Source organism: Epinephelus moara, chromosome 2 (assembly GCF_006386435.1).
Source record: "Epinephelus moara isolate mb chromosome 2, YSFRI_EMoa_1.0, whole genome shotgun sequence".
NCBI lineage: Eukaryota > Metazoa > Chordata > Actinopteri > Perciformes > Serranidae > Epinephelus > Epinephelus moara.
This window is the reverse complement of record NC_065507.1, coordinates 30,205,614-30,220,503: the sequence shown is the minus strand read 5'-3', so window position 1 is coordinate 30,220,503 and position 14,890 is coordinate 30,205,614. Positions and strand designations below refer to the sequence as shown.

General features: G+C 39.3%; 1 protein-coding gene across 1 annotated transcript in view; it reads right to left on the bottom strand.

Annotated features, from left to right (window-relative positions):
• The window catches only part of frem2b (FRAS1 related extracellular matrix 2b), a 57,516-nt gene that overhangs the window by 22,390 nt on the left and 20,236 nt on the right, over positions 1-14,890 (bottom strand). Inside the window, exons 3-6 of the mRNA XM_050058437.1 lie at positions 10,510-10,656; positions 4,568-4,798; positions 2,111-2,236; positions 737-988 (exon numbers count right to left, since the gene is read on the bottom strand). Of these exons, the coding sequence (XP_049914394.1) occupies positions 737-988; positions 2,111-2,236; positions 4,568-4,798; positions 10,510-10,656 (756 nt within the window). The remainder of the gene's footprint in view (positions 1-736; positions 989-2,110; positions 2,237-4,567; positions 4,799-10,509; positions 10,657-14,890) is intronic.

Genomic DNA, 14,890 nt, shown 5'->3' with positions numbered 1-14,890 from the left:
AAGAGACAGTTCCGCAATCATGCCGGGATTTTCAGCTCTAGTGTTGTCTGCCTGCAATCACAGAGTCTTGACTTCACAGCAGTGCTTCCGGAGATCGACAGAGTGATATGGAACTGAGGAATGGTCGTCAGGTGTCGGGGAACAAAAAGGCGTCAGGAAGATATGGGAGACTATCAGCCCTCCAGTCTGAGCCTGCAGATATGAGATAAAGGCTTTGCCTCCAGGAAGGAGGCTTGCACACTCAAACGCTTTCTCTTCGAGATTTTGCCAGACAAGCACAAACACAGACAAAAAAAAAAAAAAAATTCAACACACATTTCACATGCACAAGGACATATTTGCCGTCTGTCTGCCCACCTGCCTAACTGTTTGAATTTCTCTATTTGGATCAATTCAGCAAAAAATATCACACTTTCAAAACTTTTTCAAAACTCATTTTCAGCTACTGTCAAGGTGCTTATCCATAAAATAAGAGATTGCACATATACAGTGACACCTCAAACTAAATCAGATAAAAGCCCTTCTAGCCAAGAGACAAACTCAGGCTGCCTTTTCTTGTTGCTTTTATCAGAACTGAAAAAAACTTTGAAAGAAAAAGAAAAAGCACACAAAACTCTCTAAATGCCACACAAATGCCTCAATAATCAAAGTCTTTTAATTTCTAGTACCTGCCCAGACTATGTGATGCTGTACTGCATTCGATTTCACACGTATGATCAGTGAAATGTCATCTTACCGTCTTCCATATCGGGAATGATTGTGATTCTAGCTGCGGGGAACTCTGAGCCCAGACGGCCCCCCATGGGCACGCTGAGGGTGACATTGAAGCTTTCCTCATCTTCATACAGGGAGTCGTCAATGATCACAACCCGGCAGGATTTCTCCACCTCTCCCTTGTCGAAGCGCAGGAGGCTGTGATGGTCCTCGGGCCTGGAGATGTAATCAGAGTAGGACAGCACTGTGGTGGGGACGGTGCCTGTGGCAGAAACTGAGTGGGCAGAAAACACAATCACAGAAAACAAAGTTAATGATCTAAACTCTTCCACAATACACTATCTTTCTTTCCCACACAAATATCAGTACAAAAATATGATTTCTCTTTTCCCTGAAATTGTTTTTTCATGAGCAATGTTAACATGCGTCACTGATATAAACGACCTGAGGATGATTTGCCTAGAAATTATTTTCTTAACTCAGTTATTCACTTACTTTTGTTTAATGCACTTTTCAAAAGTTTGGAATCTCCTGCCAGAAAAGCTTGATTCAGTACAGTCAGATGGCTGGCAGGATCACTCAATATTTTTTTGAATGGTCTTTCATGTTTTTAGATTGTATAAGGTCCTCATTACAAATAGATGTTTTGTTTGACAGAATTGCCAAAAAAGTCTCGTACATAGAGTACCAAATGCTGTACAATGGTTTAACCACAGTTACAGCTGAAGGGCAGAAAAAGACAAATGTTCTTCAGAGCAACAGCTCAATAAAAATATAAGAAATCACCTGTCATTGGTAAAAGAAACTGGAAGCACAGCATCAAATGTGTGTAGATTAATTTAGCAACATTCTTCAAACTTCACAATAGAAATAAGGTAAGAATCAGAATCAGAATCTGGTTTCTTGCCAAGTAGGTTTTCACATACAAGAAATTTGCTTTGGTGTACTAGTGCATAACATAAAAATGGTGAGAGATAATGAAACTAAAAATAAAAGCAAGCAATGCAAAAATCATGAAATATAGGATAGCGTAAAGTTATAATAAATAAAATTTAAAAATCCATTAAAGAATATGTATAATATGTGTGAATTTAAATGAAAGAGCTGTGCAGTTTTTAGAAGTGGTAGTTTGTGCATTAGTGTAATGCACATAGACAGTGTTAGAATTTGATTAGGGAATATCAGCTGAATATACAATGAACTCACAAATCTCAGTTTAAAACTACTCAGTCTAAACTGAGTCTGAGTCTAAACATTTGAATGGTAGTGTGTATACTCACAACTACTAATATCATTTGTCGTTCACTAAAGAATCATTGCTCAATATCACTTGATTCATCACATCTATTCCTACAAATACACAAGGTTAAATTCTTAACCATAGCTCTCCTATTACCTTGCTGAGTATAGCAGATGACCATGAGCTCCTGGCTGATGTCTCCACTCCTGCGCACTGGGATAAGCAGCTCACCAATGTCCTCCTCTATGTTGTATGCAGCTGAGGGTATGAACACTGTTGACTCTGTAGGTGGGAAAAATCAACACACATTACTTCACATCACATCACATCATTACTTTGACATAATGTGTTTATATTATTGAAGTTGAATACCTTCATTAAATGCTGATTTTGGGTACAAGAAAATCACTTGTGTATTATCAGTTTTCTAGCAAATTGAATGTGATATATTGAATGTCAAGTGAATTGGACTGAATAATCGGAGATGAAGAAAAGGGAAAGGCTTTGAGAAGTCAAATCATATGTGACACTATTTGCATCAGTAACCTTTAATATACAGGATTGCAGCGTACACGCTGGGACCACTGACAGCTCTCATTATAGCTCTGCTGATGGTGCTTCAATCATGTTTAATCGAAACCCATCATCTGCTGTTTATTTATCTGCAGCAAATATTCCAGTCTTGACTCTGCTTGCTCTGATACACAGAATAACACAGAGATGTGGATGCTATTTGTAAGATAATGCTGCTCAGTATAAGAGTAAGGAATCCTTTAGAGAATTAATGTGTACAAATCTGCATCTCACACTCATTTAAGAAGTCTGTTAGTTGCCCACATAAATTAGCTGGAATAAAAAGGTGTATTTATTCTGTTTGCAAGCAGAGACATGTTAAACAATTAGTTTTTTGGCTCAACAGTTTTATGGGCAGCTCTCCATCTTTTTGCCTCCTTCCTTCGCTGAGCTGCATCCAGGAAGGTAATGAGCTTGCAACATTACAGCCATGAAATCCACAGAGCTCAGACAGAGGCTTTGTCTCCCTCTCGGTGAGCACTGTGGTCACCCACATTAATAAGGTGTTGGTAAGTCAACAGAACTTGACCTGTCCTTTTCCATCCTAGAGAACATGCAAACAATTGCATGGATTGATGTGGTCACTCTTTACTTCTTGTTTCAAACACTGAGCTGTTTTCAGTCTGAGCCACTTTAGTCTGTCTGGTGTGAAATAATTTATTTTTCACAGTTTCATGGTGGCGGCCCCCAGGCTATTCCATTTTTCTGCTCTCAGTGAAAAGAACCAAAAATGCATTTTTATGAGCCTTCAGAGTTTATTTGACCTTGAGAGGCCAAAATATATTAAAACTTTAGAAACCCTAAACAGTATAATGATATGATAATAGACATATGGTTGTAGGAAGACAATATCTTTAAAAGGCATGAAGAAATAAAAACAGATTTTCACATCTTGCACAGAGATGGCTGCCAGTTTTGTTGATTGCCCTCCAGAGACTGATGTTCTGTGAAACAAAGTTCCAACTAAACACTTTGATTAGAATAAATTGTTGACAGCAAATTATTCCTTTTCACCCAATGAAGCCCTATGGGATAAGGAATATTATCCATATTTATACAACGCAGTTGTCTAACTCAGCTCTATTAAAGTCAAGCTGTTTTCAGAGACACTGTTCATCTGATTTTACAGAGCTCAATTCAGATGCAAGGAAGGTCAGCATGGTTATCTCCATATCCCTCTGACCTTGTTTAGCTACACTTGTGGAAAGAAAATACTGCCCATAAACATGGTTTGCTTTTTATTCATTATGTGGCTATTTCCATAATTGAGTTGGGTTCAGCATGTTGTTTGTTCCTCTCAGCATGCAGTTTTCATGTGAATTAATTTTGTACTTAAAATATCATGTGCTCTGATGCCCTCAGGCAGACAGACAGATGCATTTCCCTAAAAAATGAATACAGAGATGAGTGCAAAAGGACTCCTGGACCTAAACTAAAATCTGTGCTGCTAGATAAAAATCCAGCCTTCACAAATTTGTAGCCTTTTTCATGTCTATTGTTTGGGATTACCTACTTTAAGTAAATGCATTGCTAATCCTTTTCTTTCTTTATTGATTTTTCTTTATCGATTTTTGTAATCCACAGAGAAAGCACAGGCACTTGTTGCTGGCACTCAAAGTAGCTAGTTTGTCATGTGTCGGTCATTGAAACTGCGCCCCAATTCAAAATACAACTGACATCTGTGTCCTTTCTACAATGGATTTCTTTCTGTGTGACTGTTGAACATCTGTGCAAAACGCTGCCACATGATTTGAGACACGTGACATCAAACGCTCAAACAGTATTTCACATAGCTGGAAAATATTCTGCTGTCAAACTCCATTGAAGCTTTACTTGAGACCAGAGTGTGTTGCATTGTTAGACAACAAAACCCAAATATACAAAAAGCAAGGTACTTTGCTAATATTTGTTTTGGCTATAGTTTAAGAATGAACTTATTCAATCTCACTAAAACTGAGTGCAACCCCTATTTTAAGTAAGATAATTTAATGTAAATATTCAAATTCATGTTAAATCCCTGAAAATGAAATCATTACTGACCATCATCAGGGTCCAGGATCTCCACAGTAGCAGACTCTGGGAATTCAAGGGCTGCCATCACTGGTTCAGATAGAACAATCTGGAAGGTCTCTGACACTTCATACTCGCTGTCTGACAGGATCCGCACCTTCCAAGTGGCTGTGGTCTGGCCCGGATTGAACTGCACCTGTTTTTGAGATTTCCCCCGGAAATCTTTGTCCTTTTCTGCAGTGCCATCCTTTGTGCCTATACCTTAGGAAGGACATGGAAAAATTATCTTAATTAGGTAACATCTGCTAAGCATGTGAAAATGCCATACATCAGACATATCAGAGAATGTATCACCTTGTTCAGGTTTTGGTACCAGCAACCATTAATATACATTTTCATACCTACCTTATAATAAATGTATATATTTTTTAAGTATGTGCATTCTGCAAATCCTGACATTTGTATGACTATGAATGGTCATACAGCAGTTACACAGATATTGTCAATAAAAGAATACAGTTAGACTTCGGCTTTTCATCTCCTCTAAAACTAGGAAAATGTCACATCCCAGTTGGTCTAACCCGACAATATCTGCACATCTTCTGGGTGCAGTTTCCCACCTCCAGTGTTTCAAATGGCCATGGTTGGAATAAAGCCAATTACCCCTCATGCCAGCTTGGTCTCAGCAGCAGTGGTTGGAGGCTGACTTGCACTGTCTGACCTTCAGCATGTGAGCTGTTTGATGGGGCCTACAGTCACTATAGCTGTGACACTGGCAGGATTCCTGTTGAGCAGGAGCACTGAAGCCGGTGAAATGTCACACAGCCTGTCCATTGTCTTTGCTAACTGGCCGCACAACAAGCAGCAGGGGTCTGGCAGTAAATAGAAAGAAAATGCCTGCACACCCAAAGGCAATCCTGTAGGCTTCCATAAATGTAGAAAACAAGAAATTACTGGATAAATGGAACACAAGTATGAGCATGAGTAACAGGAACTTTTTTTTTTTTTAAATGCTGTTTGTTCACAACTAAGAAAGGAAGAAAGAAAAAGCAGGGAAAAACTCAAATATCGCATCAGGACTACACACAAGATCTTCAAAAGACCACAGATTGAGAAATGCATGAGTTTGGGCTTTTAAGAAAATTACCATTCTGTTCTTTGATGAAAATAAAACGTGGGCTTTGATATGCAAGTACAGACAGAAGGAAAAGGCCCCTGCACATATGTGCTGAGATAAAATGGTCAAGCTCAATGGAGCTTGAAAAATCAGCAGTCTTCAAAGAGTAGCTAGGAGAGGAGAGAGTATGATTTGCTCCTAACTCTATCTCCCGCACAATGCCTGGATTTGATGGCCCTGATCACAGCAGTCACTCTGAGGCTTCGCAGCAAGTGGGCTCACTGTAGCCTCCAAACTGGTGCCACCTGCACTGCGCACATTGACCAGTGAAGCGGTAGCCCCACCAGTGGGCTTCTCTGATCTGTGTTCACTCAGGTGGGGCTGGGCAAGAAGAGATATCCACACTCTTCATGAGAAGGTACTGGCCTGGGATCAGTCACTATCTCATCCCAGCGCTGAGGCAGATGGATGGCTTGAATTGTCAGGCTGCTCTGGCGGCCTGCAAAAATAGTTCGCTGCTCTCCAATCCCCAAGGCAGCAGAAGAAAATGGAAACTTCAAATAGTGAGTATGATTACGTGGACATGAATAACCCATTTATGAGACTTATCCTAGTTATGATCATATTTGGGATATGGTGTTTACATGTGCCTAGACAAATCAGGTTATTCATATTCCCCGTATACATTGCAGTTTCTTTCAGAGTATTCCAGCTAGTATATTCAGGTTTCTTATAAACGGAATATGGTGTTTACATGCTTAAACACATAAACGGGATATTCCAAAAACCTGATCATAATGCACTCAATGAGTGTGTTTACAGTAAATGGACATGAATGACCCACCCACTGAGTGCACTGCATTGAGTGCACTGCACTTAAATAACCTGTAAATGATTCGTTTTCTCTGACTTGAACATATAAACACTTAAGCCCGTTTATGAAAACCTCAAATATGTTGAGTGGAGTACTCCAAACGAAACCGGGACAGTGCTGCATGTATACACCTTATCCCAGGTATGGAAAGCAGCTGACTACCTGCGCTGGCACGGCTTAAGCCAAGTAACATAATAGAAATGCAAATAATGCCGTCTCACTTCTGGAGCGATGAAGAAATGGAGTTTGTCTTTCGGTAAAGAAAAAGAGGCTGCTATCTTCAACCTGTACTCCCCTGTCCTATACGGGGCGACAGTGACAGGCTGGCAACAGTGAGGAAAAGTGTTAAACGGTAGTGTAGCTGATTTCAGGAATACATTGGGTGAGTAACTACATAACAGTTAGTGTGTGTGTGTGTGTGTGTGTGTGTGTGTGTGTGTGTGTGTGTGTGTGTGTGTGTGTGTGTATGTGTGTGTGACAAAGAGAGAGATACACAGGGCAGACAGCTGTTAGTGATTGTAGCAGAGAAGAAATTAGTAGTTAAGCTGTAAGTGTTCGTAACTATTCGGTTTAGTGTTTAATATTTCCTGTCACTCTCATCTCCCATTGTCTGTTTGTCTCGTATATCACGTCGCCTGTGCAAACAGAATGCAGTAATCAGTGATCGGGTTAATAGTATTTTTCGTGTAAAAGGGAAATATGAATAACCTGATTGTCTGTGTTCATGTAAACAACATCTCCCAAATATAATCATAACTGGGATAAGCCTCATAAACAGGTTATTCATGTCCATGTAAATGCACTCAATTACTGTGAGAAAGTAATCACTGCTCTTGTGCTTGTTCTGCTCTTGTTAGTTGTGTAGGTCCACCTGCAGTGGGAATGCTGCAGAGATGTTTTTGAAGCATGTATGATAAAACACTCTGTCCAAAATAATTATTTCTTTGGTTTCTCATTAAAACCACAGTTTATCATCGTAGTGGTTTCTGAACATTTAAATATACTAATTTTAAACCACAAACCGTATGCAGTTCCTCCTCATTCTTTTAGGTCAGCGAATATTTTTCTTGACTAAAAAATAAGGCCATTTAATGAGACTGACATAAAAAGAATAGAGTGGTGTATGATCAAAGAATCAATGCCTGTGGATGTAAACATGTACTTACTTACTGTGGTGAGAACTAGACAACATTAAAGCTTTCACCACTTCTGTATTTAGAAAGAGATTTTTTTTGCTATCGGCACTTTGAGAGCACTGTAAAACAAAATGGTTCTGAACTGCAAAAAAGCATTTAAATTGCAGCTTCTTTTGTGCGCTTTCCATCACCGACATAGAGAGGTACATCTTCCTCCCTCATCCATTATCATCCCCCTTCATGGTGCCTCAATCATAAGAAAACTGCACTGTGAAAAGCTATGGTTTGGACTTGAAAGCACACAACAGTAATTTTGGACATTATAAAAATGCGAGGCATGTTTTGTCTGGGCACTGCACACAGAGTGCATCCAAAGTTTAAAGTAACGCTTCTTTAATTTATAATGCAACCATTAATAAAACAGTAGTGTTGCTCCAGAAAATCAAAACAAAGGACAATTATGTGATTGTTTGCCAAAGATCCTTATACAAGATATATTATTCTGTTGTTTAATATTCATTTGCAAAGCGACCACTGTGTGGTCATCACAAAGGCATATCAGTCGATAATTTTAGTGTTTATTTTATTTTGTTCTTACACCATGAGCAACATATACGTGCATTTTTGCTACCACAGTTGTTTACTTCTTGTTGTGGATTTTTATTGACTGTATCTGCCTGTATGTCTGTACGGTATGAGATGATCTGCCTTAAGATGTGGATTTTTTAATTGACTAAGTAGACAGAGGTAGTAGAGGCAGAGTAGATGTACTGTGCAGTGTGAGGAGCGATAAAGGTCAGCAACATTTGCATATCACCTCGGAGATGTTTCATTAGTCTGACACCCTGGGTCATACAAAGACACAAATGACAGTAGAGCAAATGATCCTATGGGATTTGACCTTTAACATCAGGTTATTTTAATCACACCTCATTTTTATGGACAGTATTCATGCTGGCACTAAAAAAGGCCAACGGTGCCAGCAGTAAGAATTCCTGCCACTCATAAATGTTTACAGCGGCTTTTATTTTGTTGATGTTGTTGTTTTAACAGTGTTAACAGTTATTGCCTGTTTAGGTCCAGCCAATAAATTCCCTTGACTATTATTTGGAATGGTGCCTTTTCATGCCCACCAACCTTGGGTGAACTTTCTCATGTGTGCATGCAGTCCCTGAGGGATTGTCCTGTGCCTTTGTGTGATTGGAACGTAAATACTGACCGAGCAGACAGGTGAAAGGTCATGACTTGTGTGACCCTAAGGGTGTCTAGGGCAGCCTTGCTTAGCCAGTTAATTTGGTGGTAAAGTAAGTAGACCTTGGGCAAAGCAACAAGTGAATAGTTCGTGGTGTGGATCCAGGAATATATCCACTATCTCTACAACACAAACATACAATTTGTGCACATTTTTTCGTAATCTACTGTACTTATCGTAATGAAAAAAATCTTGCACATGTATCTTGTGGTCCTTTTCTCACTCTCTTATTTTGTAGTATCTAGTTAATATTTTTCATAGATTATTAATTATATATAACATTTATTTATTCATTTACTTACTTACTTATTTATTCATTCTCTGCCTGGCATAAGCCTAAAGGGGATCAAGTGTTTGATCGTGTATGTGTGTGTGAGTGTGTATATCTGTCTGTCAGTCTGCAGCTCATCTCCCAAACTACAGGACCAATCAATCTGACATTTTGTGTGCACATTTATGACCGTATACTCAAGGATCTCTTGTTGTACCAGTGATTCGCAATTATTGAAAAACTTGTTTTATTCGCTGTTTTATACTGTTATTGACTGCTGATGCCTCACTCCTCTTAAGCGGCCGGTAGAGGCCTCAAGTTTTATGGAAATTGGCTCTGCTAAAAACAAGCCTTACATGTTGCAGATCACATTTTGGCCTCTGTCATGGCTCAACTGACATCCATAGAAAAGTTTGGTCTCATTTGGAAGTGGAGCACCTGTAGATTCATTCCATACCCGATATGTTATGATCTACTGCAGTTAGGCATGATACGAGATTAATTAGTCTCTGTTTTTGTTATCTTTGCCACTGCCATCTTTTAGTTACAGGAGCTGGGACGGACAAGCTGCAATGAGATTTTATTACATCTGATGCACAGTGTCACACCACACTGGGAGCCTTCTTGGGATTAAAACATTTTATCTGCCCAATTTTGTAGACTTGCAGATTTTGTTGATTTGGTCACTTTTCCTTAGTATTTGCACTTCTACCATAAGTAAGTCAGTAATCAGGCTATCTTTTTTGTCTGTTTAAATTGTTTTTATTGTTGTTATTTTCTACTTTCTTGTGCTGTAGCCTACAGACAAAGTTAATACCATTCAAAATCCAGTTATGGATACACGGATCAAAGACTTGTGGCTGTGTTTTAGTCATTAAAATTACATTCATCCTCATTTATATTGTATCTATAGTTCACATATAGTGCCTGTTAGCAGGTAAACCTGAGCTGCTCTGTGCAGCGTATTGTGGCATCATCAAAAATAGACAAGGCATGTATTTGTATTAGCTTTTAAAACATGTTGCTGCATCTACTGAAATTACAAGAATTATCTAGAGTGCCTGCCATTAGTTTGTGCAGCCACTTGGCGGAAATCCACACTCTATTGAGTGCACTTTGTGGTTTATTTTATTAATTTTGGTGCAGCTGTGGATCCAGATCAAAATAAAACTCAACCTTTTTCTTAAAATAAAAAAGAAATTAAAATGCTGCGCACTCTCAGTGCTTTCCAGTAACTTTTAGTAATAATAATGATGAAAATCACCTCGGATGCAATTAAAATTACAAGTGACTTGATAAAATCAAAGGCAGTGTCTGCTTACTAACGAAGGAGGTCTCCCCCAGGTAGCCACGACGTTTCAGCACCACCTCCAGGAACTTGACTTCTTCATCCACCACGTAGTGTTCCTTCTCTAAAGAGATCCAAGCCCAATTCAGGCGGAACTGCTGATTCTTCAGTTTGTTGCCTCCTGCAAACAAATACAGTTGAAAAGTTAAAGAAACTTAAAATGACTCCATAAAACTCATCACACAGCAAGGGAAAACACAGAGGAAAACTCAAAAAGCCTCACTGAGACTTAATAATCCAAAACATGTTTTGAAAATTAACATAGCTATTTGTTTGGGGGTGGCACACCAATTTTCAATACACCTTATTAGAATTACTTCTTGGTTACCTTTAGGACTTGACTTTGACACTCGTCAGCACTCAGTGGGAGGTATGAGGAGTGCACAGCCCTTATGCGAAAGGAATAGAGTTTCTGCCGTCTAATTGCTTCATTTCTAATTATGATAAAAGGTGTCTGTTTCCTGTCTGAACTGGGTTATTTTATCCTTGTCTTTTGAAGTTGCATTCAAAGGCTGAGGCTACAGTCCTGGAGGGCATCACTGCTACCATTTGACCATAAAACTCAAAGCAGAGGCACGTACACAGGCATCAAACACACACAAGTACACAAACACTGACAGAAAATGTGCACACGCTGACTCATAAGGAAACCACACCACACTTTAATTTAATTTTAATTTCTAGAGCACTGACTAGAAGTCTAAATTATTATCCACCGGTTCCTAAAAATCAGCATGCATCCACCAGGCTGCACAGTGAGAGCTGCTGCCGGCTGCTGTACTGGATCAGGATGGTGAGATACAGATGACTGAGCCACTAAACATCTGGCAGCTCTGAAAGTGGTGGAATAAAAGTGAAACAGCCGGGAGGGTGCAGTGACATTGTTAAGAGGTTCCAAAGCATTGCTGTTGTTTGTGTTAGGCACGACTGAGAGTCTCTACCCCGCGCCCCACCCCTGTTGTTATGGCCAGTAAATCTGTTACGTCCAGCTGACTGCTCCACTGTGTCCATTTCCTTCCTCGATGGGCACGGTGAGACCTATACACATTCACCCTGGGTGTTTTATTATGTGTGAGGGCGCATACATTTACGAGTTTGTGTTTCTGAGTGTGTGTGTGTGTGTGCATGCGTGAAATGTTCTCTGCACCTGTTCAAAGGTTTTTCATTTAGTCTAATAGTATACATATTTTTTCACACAGAGTAAAATTGAGTTTTAATGCCTGAACATAGGTGCTTTATGACAATATTGTGCCATAACTGGGACACAGGGATAAAGTCAGTATGGAACTCAAGGACAACAGGGATCGCAGAGTGTTATTCCCCCTGTCTCACACAAAACCAACAACTCATTTGAAAAATTTATCTGCGTAAAGTTCATTAATTCACAATGAACACATGGAGCTACTTTGATGTTTTCTACATGATAGAGGCCTTAAAGTTACGACTACCAAGAAAGTGAGATGCTAAAGAAATATGACATTCCCTAATTTGTCGTCGCAGTTCTGGTCACCCACAATAATGGGCTTTATCAAAAATGCTAGGAAGAAGAAAAATACAGAAGACAGATGCTGATATTCCTTGTAGATTCAGTTCAGAGTGAACTTCAGACAGACTCTGTGATGTTAACATCGAGATGTAATTGGGACAAAAGGCTGCAGAAACTGTGAAGCTTGAGCAGAAATGCTCTGGCTTTTTTCTCTCTCCCATGAAACATGAACAAAATGGCTGAATCATTTAGTTGTATACATTGCATGAAATTTTTATGAACACAGAATGTCTTTATCTTTTGAAAAGTAGCCATTTTCTTTAACCCTCTGAGATGCCACATCCACACAGTTGTGTACAACGATGTAAATCCCTGACTTAGTCCCTGATGTAAGACTCAAAGCATTGTTTCCTGCACAGTTTATACTATGAGAAGACTTTGTCTCAGCATTTCTACTGTATATGGAAGTCAAAATGGTTGTGTGATGACTTTTCTCAAATGTCTGTAGTGGTCTGTTCAGCCATGAAGCCACTGTTTATGTGCACAGCGGATTCCTCTGTTAATCCCAAATAAATTGCTATTTTGTGTTATATTACAATTTGCATCACAAACAGCATAAAAACTATTATGAGGGACATGCACTGAATAAATTACATGGACAGCAAGAAAAGTTGTTTAGTGAGTCAATGCAGCATTAATATGATTTAATAAAATCACAAATAAGCATGATATCTGTTATGCTTTTTAGAAAGCTAACAATAAGAAAAACGATTCAATCTAAAACCATAAACGATGTGTACAAAGAAAACACTTTATATAGGGTAAACAGTTTTTGGCATATTGTGTGTTTAAAGCAACAAATACTGAAAATATGGACTTATTATTGTATTTTATCAACTGGTAACACAGACTTGGAAGCCATGTTTTTTTTAAATGAAAACATCTCAAGTGATAAATTTACAACTCACACATTCTTAAAGTCTACTACAGGGTTTTTGCTTCCTGTGTGTTCCACATCCGTCTTCTGGAGACAGGCAACCTGTGCATGACAGGACCTCCCCGCTCTATTTGGATTAAAGCCAGCCGCATGGCACGCATGCCACCAGTAAACACTGCATGTGTGATCCCTGAGTTGTGAGGGAGACCGTTCTCCACTGAGGTAATGGAAACAGAGAAGGTCTTGGCTGTTTATCTGACTTCATATGTTGGCACAGACTTTGTCACGGTTATAACAACATTGATACACTTGATCTCACGCATAACTCTAGAAAATGACGAACATAAATGATATGCATCATCATGTTTCTACAATTGAACACTCAGGCAGGGACATTTTAGAACTGCTTGTTGGCAGGCTTTTTTCCTAAGTACCTCATACATTTTAATAACAACATCAAATGGTTACGTTTTACATAATTATTTACATGACACTGAAGAAACAGCCTACACATCAAGCTAAGCCTCAAAGGGGCTGCTCTCACTTTCAGGATGAATCACATTAAACACCTGTTTGCCTTCAACAATATTCACAAACATAAAGTGGCTCTATTAATTATTCATATCCCATATAAAGCAAGATCTGAGAAGGATACATCCAGCAGCGCTTTCAAATGTCAGAGAAAAAAAGGTTTATGTTCACAGTTTACACTACATACAATCACACTATGACATGAGCAAATATTGAGTTTAGAAGGCTTTAAAGTCCCGGCAAAGCCTCAGTGTGGCCTTCAGGGAGCTGGGGAGTGGAGGTGCTTGTTTCCAGAGGACCACTTCACTCCTCCAGATTTCTTTCTAATTAAGATAAGCAGGGGTTGGAGTAAGTCCACTTCAAAGAGGCCCCAAGGAAAACACCACAGTTAATCTTTAACCAGCACTCACAGCAGTGAGACAGAATTTAGTGAACAATATCGGTATCTCTTGTGTTAGGGTCTTTGCACTGATTTGCATAAGCATATATCATATGCAAGGAATACATCACATCAACTGAGTCACATGAGCTTTATGTTACATTGTATTTCTACATAATATCCATATTCTCATTAAAATCATGGTAATGAGTCTGAGTACAAATTTTAGTTGCTAGTCACTTTGATTCATTTACTGAATTAATTGACTGCCTGTACTGCATGTACACTGACTTGTTGGTTTCTTCTAAATCTTTTAGCACTTGTAGTGTAAGTCTCATTTAATAATAGAGTCAACCAAGTGTCACTCTCTGCTCTTCTAACCACTGACCAGCCTTTTTCATGAACCTTTTCACAAACACCCTTTTACTTTTCATGTAGCGGCACTTCTAAACACAAGTTCTGTCCACTCACATAGTAGATGTGTGAGGGACAGAAGCCTTTTGAGAGAAGCCAAAGAATGTGAAAGACTGGACTGTGCCAACCTAATGCCCCTGTCTCCTCCCAGCATACATGTTGCAGACAGCCCTTATTTGGTCACCATGAAGCATCGTGGGGCCATGATGCCCCGTGGACCCTCATCTGTTCATTCAACCAGGCAGACAGACAGGCGGCCCTTTGCCCACAGAGCCAGCACCATACTGATTAGGCAGGATAAATTGGGACAAGCCTGTGAATCCTGCTCAATAGACACAATGCATCTAAAAATACTTAATGATCATATACTGCAGACTTTGTGCGCTAAAAGTTTCCATGATGTGCAATAACTTTAGTCCACTGTAGCATAAAAATGTCAAGCACAAAGATAGATGAATAATTGTATCGTGAACCAGAGAAGTGCTCACAGGCCAGAGATTTTAATTTAGTTTTAGGTGTGTCATCCACAAGAAAATCGTTTCAAATGTTGCTAAAACAGACCACACTGGAAGAGAAAGCCACGGGAGCTTCTTATTTTAACGTCTTTA